Raw genomic sequence first — 12,305 nt, 5'->3', positions numbered from 1 at the left:
GTTACTGTACAATGCTGTGAACACCACAGACAAAGCGTGTTTCCATTCATTCATACTGCTGTGGAGACAGAAAATTCAGATGTGTCCAAAGACTCTGCGTACTGTAGATGCCATGAGAATATATGTTTTTTTTTTCACGATTTGGATGAAATAACCCTTTAAGGAAACAGTCTAGACAATCCAAACGTGAACTTTATGCTCAAAGTTCCTATCAGTGTCTTTTACAAACTTAACACTTGACGAATGTGTCATATTATGTTTTGGCTTATCGAGGTTTCCCACACAGAGCGCTGGAAGGCTTCTCTCATCGCCGCAGCCCCTGCTGACCTCTACACACACACACACGCACAAGTCAGAGAAATCGCACAGCAGAGGGAGGTAAGGCAGATAATGAGCGAAAAAGAGGAAGAGACTTCAGCCAGGCCTTCAGCCCACCATCAGTCCTAGAGCCAGACCTCGGCCAAACTAGACACACACACACACACACACACACACACTGCTGCTGCTGCGAGGCAGGTCCACTATGACCTTCACTTAAAACGAAACGTACTGCATTAAAACATATGTATATGCATTTAAATGTACATATATATTTCTTTATGAGGTGTTTAAATGCACTTACATGTGTTTCTGTGTGTCTAAAACCTTGCCTTGCTTCAGTCGCCCACGAGGGAAAAGAAACGTCATCTCTCACCACAAGTTCACAAACTGTGCCGAATCATCCCCATATCCCATAGTATAAATATTTCTCCATTCTGCAGCATACACAACCAACCTGCCGCAACTATTATAACAAGACTTTTCCGTCCTAAAATGTGGGGGAGAGACAGCAAAGAGGAAAGGGGAGAAATGGGAAAGACAGGCATGAGCGAAAATAAGTAGAGGGAAATATTTGGCTTGGAGCAGCCAGAGCCTCATCAAGGTTAATTGGTCTGTTGAGAGGACACACTCATCTGGCTCATCAATCACCTAGTCCATTGTTTCCTAAAGTCTGTCTCTGTACGCAGGGCTTCAGCACCAAAGCCCCAGAAATGACCGCTCCTGTCAGGGAGACACTACCTCATCTTGTTTCAGTGTATAAATCTACCTGGTGCTGCTACGCCCAACATCAGTGCTGATTAAAATGGAGTTACGCACCAAACCAGAGCTCAGTCTAACTAATTATGTGATTGTAAGACATGTAAAGATTTGCCCAACAAATACCATGAGGTCATTTCTGACCTTCTCGACGTACTTGAGGACTAGGAAGTGAAGCCAAGTTTCAGGATCTGTGCAAAGGTGAATTTCAGTTCAGCAGAAGAAGACAGAAACAATAAGGTTTGTTCAGAATGAGATGAATATGTATGACAAAAGATTGGATTTCCTACTACATCAAAGTTCATATCTTCTAATTAATTTTTTAAATCAAATGAACACCCTAAACAATATTCACACAACCCCCAAAGAAAACTGAGGAAGCAAACAAATATTCACATTTGTGAGCATACAACCAACACAAAAAAGAAAACAAGAAATTATCAAAATAGGTTGACTAAGAAACTAACAGACTGATTGTTTTGGCTCTCGGTATAAAAATTGTGAAATATTTTCTAACTCCTGATATCACTAGACAATTTCAGATTATTCTTTTCAACCTCTACTTTGTACTTTCACCTTTTCGTTTCTCTAAAAATGACTCAGATGCAGAAAAATCATCAGAGAAAGTTGCAGACCATGGAGCACAATGTCCCTGGGTTCAGGTTTATTTCTTCTCCATAAAGATATAAAAATGCCCAAAATACATATTATGTACTTATATATGAATAACTGTAAATGAAACCACCTGAAAAGGGAAACTAATTCTACGGTTGAACAGATAAATACCACAAAGTCTTTTTGACCTTCTCAATGTGGGTGAGGACTAGAAAGTGACGCCAGTATCCACAGAAAAAAAACTACTACTGCAAATAAGTATAAATATATCTCTAACTGCTGTGTGATATATCTGTAGAATATTAATGATCCTGTATAACTTGTATGTAAAGGTCATTGTAAATGACCTGTATGGCCATCTAGCTGGAGACTAGTTACTATATTCAGTCTCTCTTTCTCTTCATTTCCTGTCAAATTGTTGCATGTCCTCTGACTCCAGCGTCTCAGATTTGTGGATTTCACAATATTAAATATTATATTTTAAATATTGAAAAGAGTCTGGTTGGAGTTGAACTGGATATAAGATGTTTTTCTTAAAAAGGTAGGGAATCACTGTTATAAATTAGTGATTTACTCATACACTTCAGTCAATGTCAATGTCAGGGTCACATCTGTTCAAACTTTCAACAGGAAGGTGTCACTCACAAAGACTTTTACATCAGCCTGAGTCTCTAATTCAGTCAGCTCATTACAGAAACAAACCACTACTGTGCTCCATGTTCTGTTTTCACTGGGCAGCGTGGGGCTTGTGTTAATAGTTGCCTCACCTCTAACCATGAGCAACACTTGACTTGACATTTCATGCTAGCTTCACATGAATGAACTGATTGTTCTGCATGATTTCCAGGATTGGCTGTGTGCCTCGTCTCCTTCTACAATACTACGTTCGTTTGTCTTGTGACCTTACAGGTTCAAATCCTTCCACCAACCAACAACACAAAGTCTGGGAGGGCTACTCTGTGTTGTTTTGAGTCATTTCCACCCTCTATCCGTGACTCCCAGGGAAGCATGCTCGTTGTGCTGCTGTGTTAGCCAAAGGAGGAGCTGGCTGCTTTTTCCTGCTGCTGAGCTTCTATTTCTAATTCCAATTATCCATTTTTGTGTGTGTTACAGTCCTCCTTTCTGTCCATCCTTGTCCTGCTCAGTTCCATCCATCCATGCTGCTCCACTTCTTATTCTCTCAAGCCATCCCCTAACAGGCTAAGATCCAGGGGGCTGGAAATAACCTTCACATGGCCAGCTTTACCCAGCTATCTCTCACACACAGACCGCTGCCGCTGCTGCGCCGAATCATGCACACACACACACACACACACGCACCCACACACACACACACACACAGGAGCACACGCAGACGCACACACAGATGCATGCCAGAGCCCAGCTCCCTTCACGGGTATGACGGACAGCACCACTCACCACTCCATGGACCAGGAACTCAAACAGTTTGCTCTTGGTGGCTTTCCTGGCTCCCCCCGCCGTCTCCTCCGTAGCCATTTGCTCAGTCCCCTCCGTTCACCCTGCTATGTCTCCCCTCTCCTTCTTTTGTCTTTCCCTCTCCCTTCACCCAGCCTCCTGTTCCCCTCCCCTGCTCCACTTTCCTTCTCTTTGTGCTCTCCTTTTCAGCACTGCCTGTCCCTGACTCTCCTTCTCTCTCCTTCTCTCACTCTCTCTCTCGCTCTCTTCCCTCCCTCTCCCTGTATTTTCAGTGTGCAGCAGCCCTGCCGAGTCTCTCACTGTGTCTGGCTCACTTTTTAGTTGAGCTGCCTTTCAGGAGCCCAGCTCGTCGTTTGGAGGTGGAGGGGGGGTAGAAGCTGTGCGGGGGTCTGGCAGGGGGGTTTCAGCCAACCCACCCAGTTGCTCCCCCCTACAGCTGTTGCATTCCTTTGGTAGATAAGGGTAAGCGGCACAGCAAGGCTGCCATTTGCTCTGAACGGGGGCTGCAGAGGTTAGTATCAGTTAGCCATTGCTCTGCTTCAGCTTCCCCCTGGCGACCAACACCGGAGGCAACAGTCAGCACAAACAGAGCTCCGAGTCTGGGCTTATTCTCAATAAAGGACAGTCTTAAAGGGGCCACGCTGCATATCATTAACACGTGTATACACATACATTTCAGTATAAGATGGAGTTATGACGTGGTGATGATGCTGAGGAAGAGGAGGGTTATTTTTTCTAATGAACACTACTCAGCTAAGGGTTGGGTACATTTGCCTTTGAGCGCAAAGCATGTTGTAATAACAATAAGAAAAAATTATGTGCTCTAAACCCACTTCACAAAAGGCCAAGACAAGAGCCCCTTCATTTCCTGTATTTCTGTGCTGGCCTTTGTCAGAGCGCTTTTATAGGTTACAAGTATTTCCTCACTTGGCTCATTAGCTTTACCTTTAACCCACTACTTGGCCCAGCGGCTACACTGTGTTGGCAGAAAGAATGGTCTGCACAGCAAGGTGACTGTGTCATTTGACACATGTAATTAGTTGTGATTTCTTGGAGGCTTTCTTTCTTAAAGCTACAAAATGCAGAAAAGCCAACACAGGTGAAAAAACAACAACAACAACAACAACAACGAACCAACACCATCTTTTCAAGGCCGGAAAGATGTGCTCTGAGGAATAAAGAGAGGCAAAACTGAATTATACACACACTTTTGACTGTATGTGTGCTCTTGTTTCTAGGTTGTGATGTGACACACTCCAATTACATCGCAACACAGGTCATTACTCAGACTAAAACCTGCATCACACTAAAGATTATGACTATTTCATGTCTCTTTCTTCTTTAGCCACTCTTTCTCTCCTACCCTTCTTCCAGTAGTCAGATCAAGAGAGTGAAATATTCATGAGGTTATCTGAATGACAAAGGAGGGGACGTGGGGCAGGTTTAAAGGGGGTTTGGCTATTGACGGCAAATTGTCACCGTTGTGGTTTCCTGTTCTGCTGGTCTCAAAATGGTAGTAAAGTGTCAAACCATGTGAAAAAGTAAAAAGGAAATCGGCCTTGACAATTTTAACAAAGGTAACACGTAAATTGTTACCATATTTGGACAAGCTTGTCCAAACGGGCAACGTGCAAGCAATATGTGTTAGGAAAGAAAGTTAAGCTCCAAATATGGTCAACACTGAGAAGTATACTGTGGTTATTGTATGAAGAGCTGGTTAGCAGTCCTGTGACCTCTAAGCCTGAGGTCATGACCTTGTGGCGAACACGCTGTCCCTCACATGCATCAAAAAGAATCCAGTCTTTTTTAAATGCATGCTTTACATGATGCAATGCCACCATTATGGAAAGTACTCCAAGGAAAGGAGCAGCAGCAATCCAACCATCAAAGTGCAAATCCTTCAAACTTTCTTCACATCCCTGATAATTGAAATCAGCTCATTGATTTAAACACTGACACTCCCATGTGTGGCTGACTGCTTTAGGATTAGTTAGCTTCGTGGTGACACCTGCTGTTGAGATGGGCGAACTGCTTCCATTAACCTGGGAGGTTTTCAGGAACATGAAGAACTCAGACCTCTCTGCAAATATCCTTACTGCTGCCTCAATCCATCTTTGTGCTCACTTCAGTCAAAAACTGCAACTATATCAGTCAACACTGACGATATGGATCAGACAAACCTCATATTACATAACATATGAAAAGCTTTAAGCTTTAAGGTGTGCATCTCAAATTGCCAAAAGGTCGAAACCTCAATCTGTCAAGCTTATCCATGAAGATTCAGAGATTGGGCCAGTCTCCTGGTTTCTCCAGCAACAGCATGTAGGCATTCAACGATAACAAAGAGATCTGGCAGCTTGGGCGCTGCAAAACGAGCCTTGAGCATAGGAGTACCCCCTGCTGGACCCCCACTGCCTCTCTCACCAAAGCCAGTCAGTCTCACCAAATGTTAATGTCCCAATGTGTAGCAGACAGGGGTACAGAGGGGGGTAGCAGGGGGTAAAGGAGCAGCAGTAGTATTATTAATGACCAACAGAGGGAGCAAACAGCCAGGCAAGGATCCATTGTCAGGGCCTGGCTGTACTAAGAATAAATATACAGGAATGGAAACCAAGACACATGGAAAAGGAAGACAAGAAGCTCATACTCGCACTTTGTTAGGTCAAACTGTTTTTTACCTGCAAAATTGGAAATGACGATCATTTTACAGTGTATCTCACTGATGGAAAATCAAGGATACCCCACAGAGTTCTCAAGAAATACATGAATAAAACCACTGTGTGAAATACTCAACACCATAAAACCTTCAAAATGACAGATTCTGAAGAGTATGGCTGTAACTTGCAGTTATTTTTATCATCAATGTATCTGTTGATTACTTGGTACTTTCTCATTTATTGGAACATCTACTAAAACTACTAAAACCTTAAGGGCGTGGTGGAGTCAACTTCTTCTGCCAAGGGTGGTAAAAAATCTTCACTTTATGATCGAAGCAGGGTCGGTGTAATGGAGCTTTTTGACAAAAAAAAAAGCCTAAAAATACTCTTTCGTCTCAACGTGAAAATAATTTCATTAAATATGTGAAACTGAAAAAAGATCATCTGAGTGCAGTGAATGTTCTTAAATGATCGTAGTCGAAATACACCTGTATCTGAAAGGTCCAGTTACTACTGAATCAGTATGCTGGCCAAAAGCTGGAACCTTGGAGACAAACGAACATTGTTGTTATACATGTATAACAGGAGTCTGGGCAAAAACTCTTGTATATACACTCTGGTTCATCTCAGCTGCTGTAAATTAAATCAAACACTACTGAACTACTACTGGTGCTGTTGATAACATGAATATACAACTCAAATCCAGATTTGTTTCCCATGTCCCTCATAAAATGTTTATGCAGATATCGAAAGGTTCAAGCCTTATGTTTAGGAGTGAACAACATCAAGAAATCTTTTTCTGAGAAATTAATTAAAAAAAAATCAATCAGCATTAAAATAATTTCTTCCATTCAGAAATATACTCTCAGTATCAATACAATCAAAAATCATTGGGAACTCCTGTTTAAAAACTGAAAATATCTGTTGTGAACTCCTTTCACATTTGTCCTCTAAACAAACTTTAAAGTTGAAAATTATGGTAATGATCAATTTCTCATTAATAAATAACAAAGATTACTGTTACTGTACAGACATGGTGTGGAAAAAGAGTAGCACAGATCATAGAGTGGGAGCCAAATTTAATCATTGTATGTATTGCCATGGGTTTTATCAATAACATCATAATAACGTACACCATAACATACATCATCATTTATTAATTCATTATATTTAGTATTTGCATCTGTAAAGTAACTAAAGGTGTCAGATAAATATAGTGAAACAAAAAACTACAATATTAAATGTATAAAACAAAAACACTTAAGTCAAGCAGAAGTACAGTATTTGAGTAAATGTATTTAGTTACTTACCATCACTAGCCTTATTCAAAAAATGAGGTACTTATGTTGCCTCTAATCAGAGCTGCTTTAGAAGATAATGTATTCAATCAAACATGCCAAAGTTGTCGAAATGTGAAAGTAAATTGCCTGTAAGTCAAGCAGTTTGTTTAAAGTTTTGCTCTCCTTTAGTCCACGATGCAATGCATTTTGGACTCTTTTCCTGCATTTTAGCTCAGTAGAAAAATCCAAAATAGAGAAAAAAGTACAAACATTTACACCAGTGCTGATATGTAACGTACAGTTCCCAGTGGCAACGTTTACATACCAGAAACCACGAACCTGCCTTCGTCAACATTATTGTCACAGACAGATGGGGTGCACTAGGGGGAATATGGACTAGGGCATGAAGAAAGCCTAATTCCCTCCCACTGCTGGGCCTCTCTCTTCTCTTTATTCAGTTTAAGAGCTGCACACAAAACCAAGCTGAAGCTGCTTAAAGACCAGAGCGCTCCGAAAGCTACTCAATGGCCATCAGCTGCCATCAAAGGGGCTGTACAAAAGCGCGGAGATCTGCACCTTCACTAAGGGGGATTAAGGAGGGGAGAAATAAATTTCGGGTTCGATTTTGCGCGGCTAAGCATATGTAACGAAGGGAAACCTGTGAAGAGAGAGAGAAAAAAAAGTCTCCCATGATGGCTGAAAATAATGGGACATCTGCCGATATTTGTATTTCGGTACAACATATTGTGGAGAAACAATGAGGTTGCACAAAGCATTAGTGTTCCTGTGGATATTTTTGTTCCAGAGCTATGTTAAGCACCTAACCTAAGAAGCTGCAGACACGGAGTTTTGGGTCAACCTTGGATTTCGGTTTGGGACAAAGCATCTTTAGCCAGACTGTTTATGGTTCAACTCCTTGACTGCTCCATAAAAACACGGAGGCATTGTGGGAGTGGAAAGAGGGAGAAAGAGAGAGAAACAGTAATGAGGCGACTTTTCCCTGCAAGTGACAAGCAATACACTGGAACAAGCCTGAAGTATTACCTGCTTTGGGGCATTTCCTGTTTGCTGTAGCTATGACAACGGGATAATCTGCCTTGTGCCCAAAGCTAACAGCCAATCGAAGCAGAGCAACACAGACTGCAATGACTTTAAAAGTGGAGCAGCAGCTTGTGAACATAAAGAGAAAGTACTTCAGAGCTAAAACTTCTTCAACTAAAAGGATACGCCGTATTTTTGAGACAGAAAAGGCTTTGGTTTACCGTGTGAGTCAGCAGGGAGGTCACCAGGGTCAGCTCAGATATACAGTGAAAAACAGGCAGTCACTAAGAATAAACCTTACCAAATACCATAAAGAAAACTGGAAGGATTCTCTGAATAATTCCTCCCCCACCAAACCCTGTCTGCCTTTACCTTCCCCTTCCTCCCCCCCTTTCTAAGTCCATGCTAAGTATTAGCCCTGATCTTTCAGCACCTCTCTGCCCATTCAGGACGGGTGAGAGAGCCGACAGAACGAGGGCAGGGTTGGTATGTGCACTGTAAAAAAACTGCATGAGAAATGAAAAATCTAAATTTATGGGTTTTGGACTGTTGAAAATTGATGGAGTGGCCGATGCAGAAAATAATCATCAGACTACTGCATCCCGACAACAAGTGTTGACTTTAAACATACGTATACAAATTCATACAGTCCTGACCCACATTCGAAAAATGTCCATGAAATGATTAAAATGTTTGCAATTACATTTATTTGCAAGTTTGTCTCTGCCATCCACACTCACACTATTACTAGATGTCGCTGCTGTATATGTTGGTTTAAATTTATCAAGCTTTAAATGCACCGCAGTCTCCGGCAGAGCATGGTGCAGGATTGAGTGTTAACATCTAAATGGGTCAACCAGCAGCTCTGTGAACTGTAGCAACATTACAGCCCAGACAGTTTGTCTGTGAGTAGAGTGCACAATCTCGACGGACAGCTAACACTACATTATAAAAGGTAATAATATGAAACTGAAAAAAAAACAAACAAAAAAACAACAACACTTATTGCTTTAGGTAACATAGCAGTAATTATAAAAAACAGTTATAATCTGTCGGTAGAAGGGACGGTGTCATGTGTAATTAGGTTATAAAGCGCTGTACTTAAAACTATAAAAATCCACAATCTCACTTTGGGAATGACAGTAGAGGTTCAGAGGGCTGTGAGAAATGTGTTTAAAGCCTGGAAATTATATCAAATTCATCTTCAGTATTGTGGTTGCAGATACACTGTATGTTTGTGCAAAATATGGCAGAGCTACACCACTATTTAAAGAACAGCAGACCTTATATCACACTTTGACAAACACTGCATTACTATACTGCAGACATGAACATTGTTGTTACTTTAAGAAATTCTGCAAAACTATATATCATGTGACAATTTATTTTATTTGTGGATCAATCTGTAGAATACATTCCTGATTCATTATCTGTTTTGTCCAAAGAATTTTGAAAAAATCCAAACACCTGCCACAGATTAATAGAATATCTTTAGATTGCATTTTCAGTCCAAAACCAATGAAAATATTTAACTGACATCACAAAAGTGGGAGAAAAGCAACAATTTCAAAAGTTGGAACCTGCATACTGCAGTTAAAAAAATTACTTGATTAATAAAATTGTTGTGCAGAATAACCTTTGAATGAACTCACTTATCATACCAGCTCAAATATTTTGTGAATTCAACAGTTTTTATTACTTTTCCTGAGTTGTTCATTTGTTTCTGTTCATTTGTTTCTAACAAACAGCCATTGAACCAGCACATTCCTCACAAGCCCAAAAAGGAAGTGCTCCATTGTCCATTTATCCATGCAAATAACACCAAACACAAAGACAGGGAAAATTTAATTGGGTGACCTGTTATTTAGGAAACAGAGCCAAATGTGTACGGCTTCCAGTTTGTATAATCACTATTCGCAGAGAAGTTAAAAGAAATGGGATACTGTAGAGCTGAAGCCTCGTTCCCATTGATTGACCTTGATGAGTCTCCCAAACTAAATTGTAAACAGAGTGACGGGGATGTACATGTGTAGGGGGTCCTGTGCAGCTTTCCTTAAAGTATCAGCACTCGATATAAGGAACCGATCCTCTATTAGACCTCAGGAGCTACAGTATGGCGACACCTTTCATATTGATGGGACTGTTCTCCTTTTGAAGGGAAAATCTGTGCAAGGAATTTGGTCAGGGGCGACTGGAGCCTTAAAATGTAGCTATTTTTTTTAATCCAGCTGGTGATTCTTCACTCACTCTGAAAGCCTTAACCACAAACATTAAAATAAAAAAAAAAAGCATGCTACCATTCATCCCTCACTTTAAAAAAAAAGATCATAAAACAACTCAAGCTAACTATAGAAGCTTTGAGGCAAGAGAAAGAGGACAAGTAGAAGACGTGGGACATTCTTGTACCTTGTATGGAAATGTAATGTAAATTCTTTCTGGAAAAACATCTTTGCCACAGGAACAATGAATGGAATTACTGTAAGACAAAATCTATTGAAAACCATATACAAGCTGAAATGATAAAGGTTACGCAAAATTCTTTGTTGGCTAACTACACTCTGGCCTGTGTCTGGCTTGCTTATCCATATAGAGCATGATGTTCTCTTTGAAAACAGCAAGCAGCTGAGTCATCGAGTCCTCCATAACTCAACGGTCCTATACATGAAACTGGAGCAGGAAAGATGGAGAGAGGCTGACACCGCAGAAACCCTTTCAAACTTGCAATAAATTCCACACATTTACAGTTATTATCGCACGACGAACACTCGAAATCGAAAAACATGCTGACTGAAATATTCTGCACTATTAAGATGCTTAAAGCCTTTGGTTTTACAGTCCAGCTTTGCTTCCGCACTGAAGAAGCAATAACGTGATAGTAAGATAAGAGACATTTTTATTTTACAACAGGTGAAAAAATGTAAAAGGGGCAGTAAAGAGTTGTAAAAGACCTTGGGATTCAGAAACTGAGAACAAAGAAAATAAGCTATGCAGTCGCCTAACCTTCACGTAATTTTTGAGAATGAGATTAAAAGATAAAATGCACAGTACGAAAGATGTTTTTCAAAGAATATGCTCACATTTTGAGAAATGTACTTTTTTGCTTTCTTTCTCAGAGTTAAATCACAATAATGTAGTCAAATGCCTGTAGGGTGTAGCTAGTAAATATCAAGCAACAACCAGAAACCGGTTAGCTTAGCCTAGGATAAAGATTCGAACCATGGAAAACAGCTAGCCAACAAGTACTTTTAAAACAGCTTAATAAGATAGTAAATGTGTTTTATTTCATATTCGTCGTTTACTGTGCTTTAGCTAGATGTTTCCCCTCGATTCTAGTCTTATTGCTAATTATGCTAAACTGCTGCTAGCTGTAGCTTAACAAGAGAGACATGCTGGCTGGCTTTTTGGATTTTTGTGGAGCCTTAATTCCAAAACAGAGAAGTTCATTCACTTCATCATAGAACAATACATAAGAAAAATGAACATGTTATGGCTTTATTTCAGAGAGTAAGCTGAAAAGTCGGATTCTCATGTCTATTATGTCTCTTTCTTTGCCTGGTTATTGGGATATTGAGAAATATTCTGTCTATTCAGCCTGAAAGCTACAGCAAGTAGATGTTTAGCTTAGCTCAGCAGAATTTTTACTATGGCTTATTATAACTTCATATAGACGTCGACCTGTATATAATGTAAAAAGCTGCAATAGTTCATGACTATCTTTCAGACTAATTTATTATCAATTCTGGTTAAATTGGGGTCTTTTAAAAACTAAAAATAACATGACTGAGCAATCATGTTTCCTCCAGCAGGAAGCTCACACTTCCTGGAAGAATTTCACAGGTTCAGCAAAAAATAAATAAAATAATACAACGGAAAAAAACAACAACTCTTGCTTTCTCAATACTTGTTCCAAAGTATTATTATTATTAGTAGTAAACCACAATTATGATTCTTCCTTTTTTGCAAATTGGCACCACTTGTTACCATGGAAACAGCATGGATCCCAAGTTAGCCTAAAGTATGGTGGGTAACTATTTACACTTAAAGTAAGTCTGTATTCATTCTGTGAAACTGTCTAACTTGGATTATTCAAGTTAAAAAGCAAAATGTAGATTAGTCTAATACAATGTATATCAAAAAGTCTGAAACAGTGGCTGAAGCAGGTGGAAGTAGCTAGGCTGATCTTAAGCAATAAGGACGA

The 12,305-nt window shown here is 40.1% G+C and overlaps 1 protein-coding gene across 6 annotated transcripts in view; it reads right to left on the bottom strand.

Moving 5' to 3' along the window:
* Positions 1-12,305, bottom strand: part of smarcd3b (SWI/SNF related, matrix associated, actin dependent regulator of chromatin, subfamily d, member 3b) — a 39,447-nt gene that overhangs the window by 25,778 nt on the left and 1,364 nt on the right. The window contains exon 1 of one of the 6 annotated variants that reach the window (XM_067486732.1): positions 7,097-7,352. The exons of 1 other annotated variant lie outside the window; for it this stretch is intronic. In XM_067486732.1, the coding sequence (XP_067342833.1) occupies positions 7,097-7,099 (3 nt within the window). In that variant the 5' untranslated portion in view covers positions 7,100-7,352. Of the gene's footprint in view, positions 1-3,111; positions 3,430-7,096; positions 7,353-12,305 lie in introns of those variants that run through there. 4 more of the 6 variants (XM_067486729.1, XM_067486730.1, XM_067486733.1 and 1 more) reach the window with 4 other exon arrangements.

This window comes from Channa argus, chromosome 19 (genome assembly GCF_033026475.1).
Source record: "Channa argus isolate prfri chromosome 19, Channa argus male v1.0, whole genome shotgun sequence".
Classification (NCBI taxonomy): Eukaryota; Metazoa; Chordata; class Actinopteri; order Anabantiformes; family Channidae; genus Channa; species Channa argus.
This window is presented reverse-complemented; position numbering and strand designations above follow the sequence as displayed.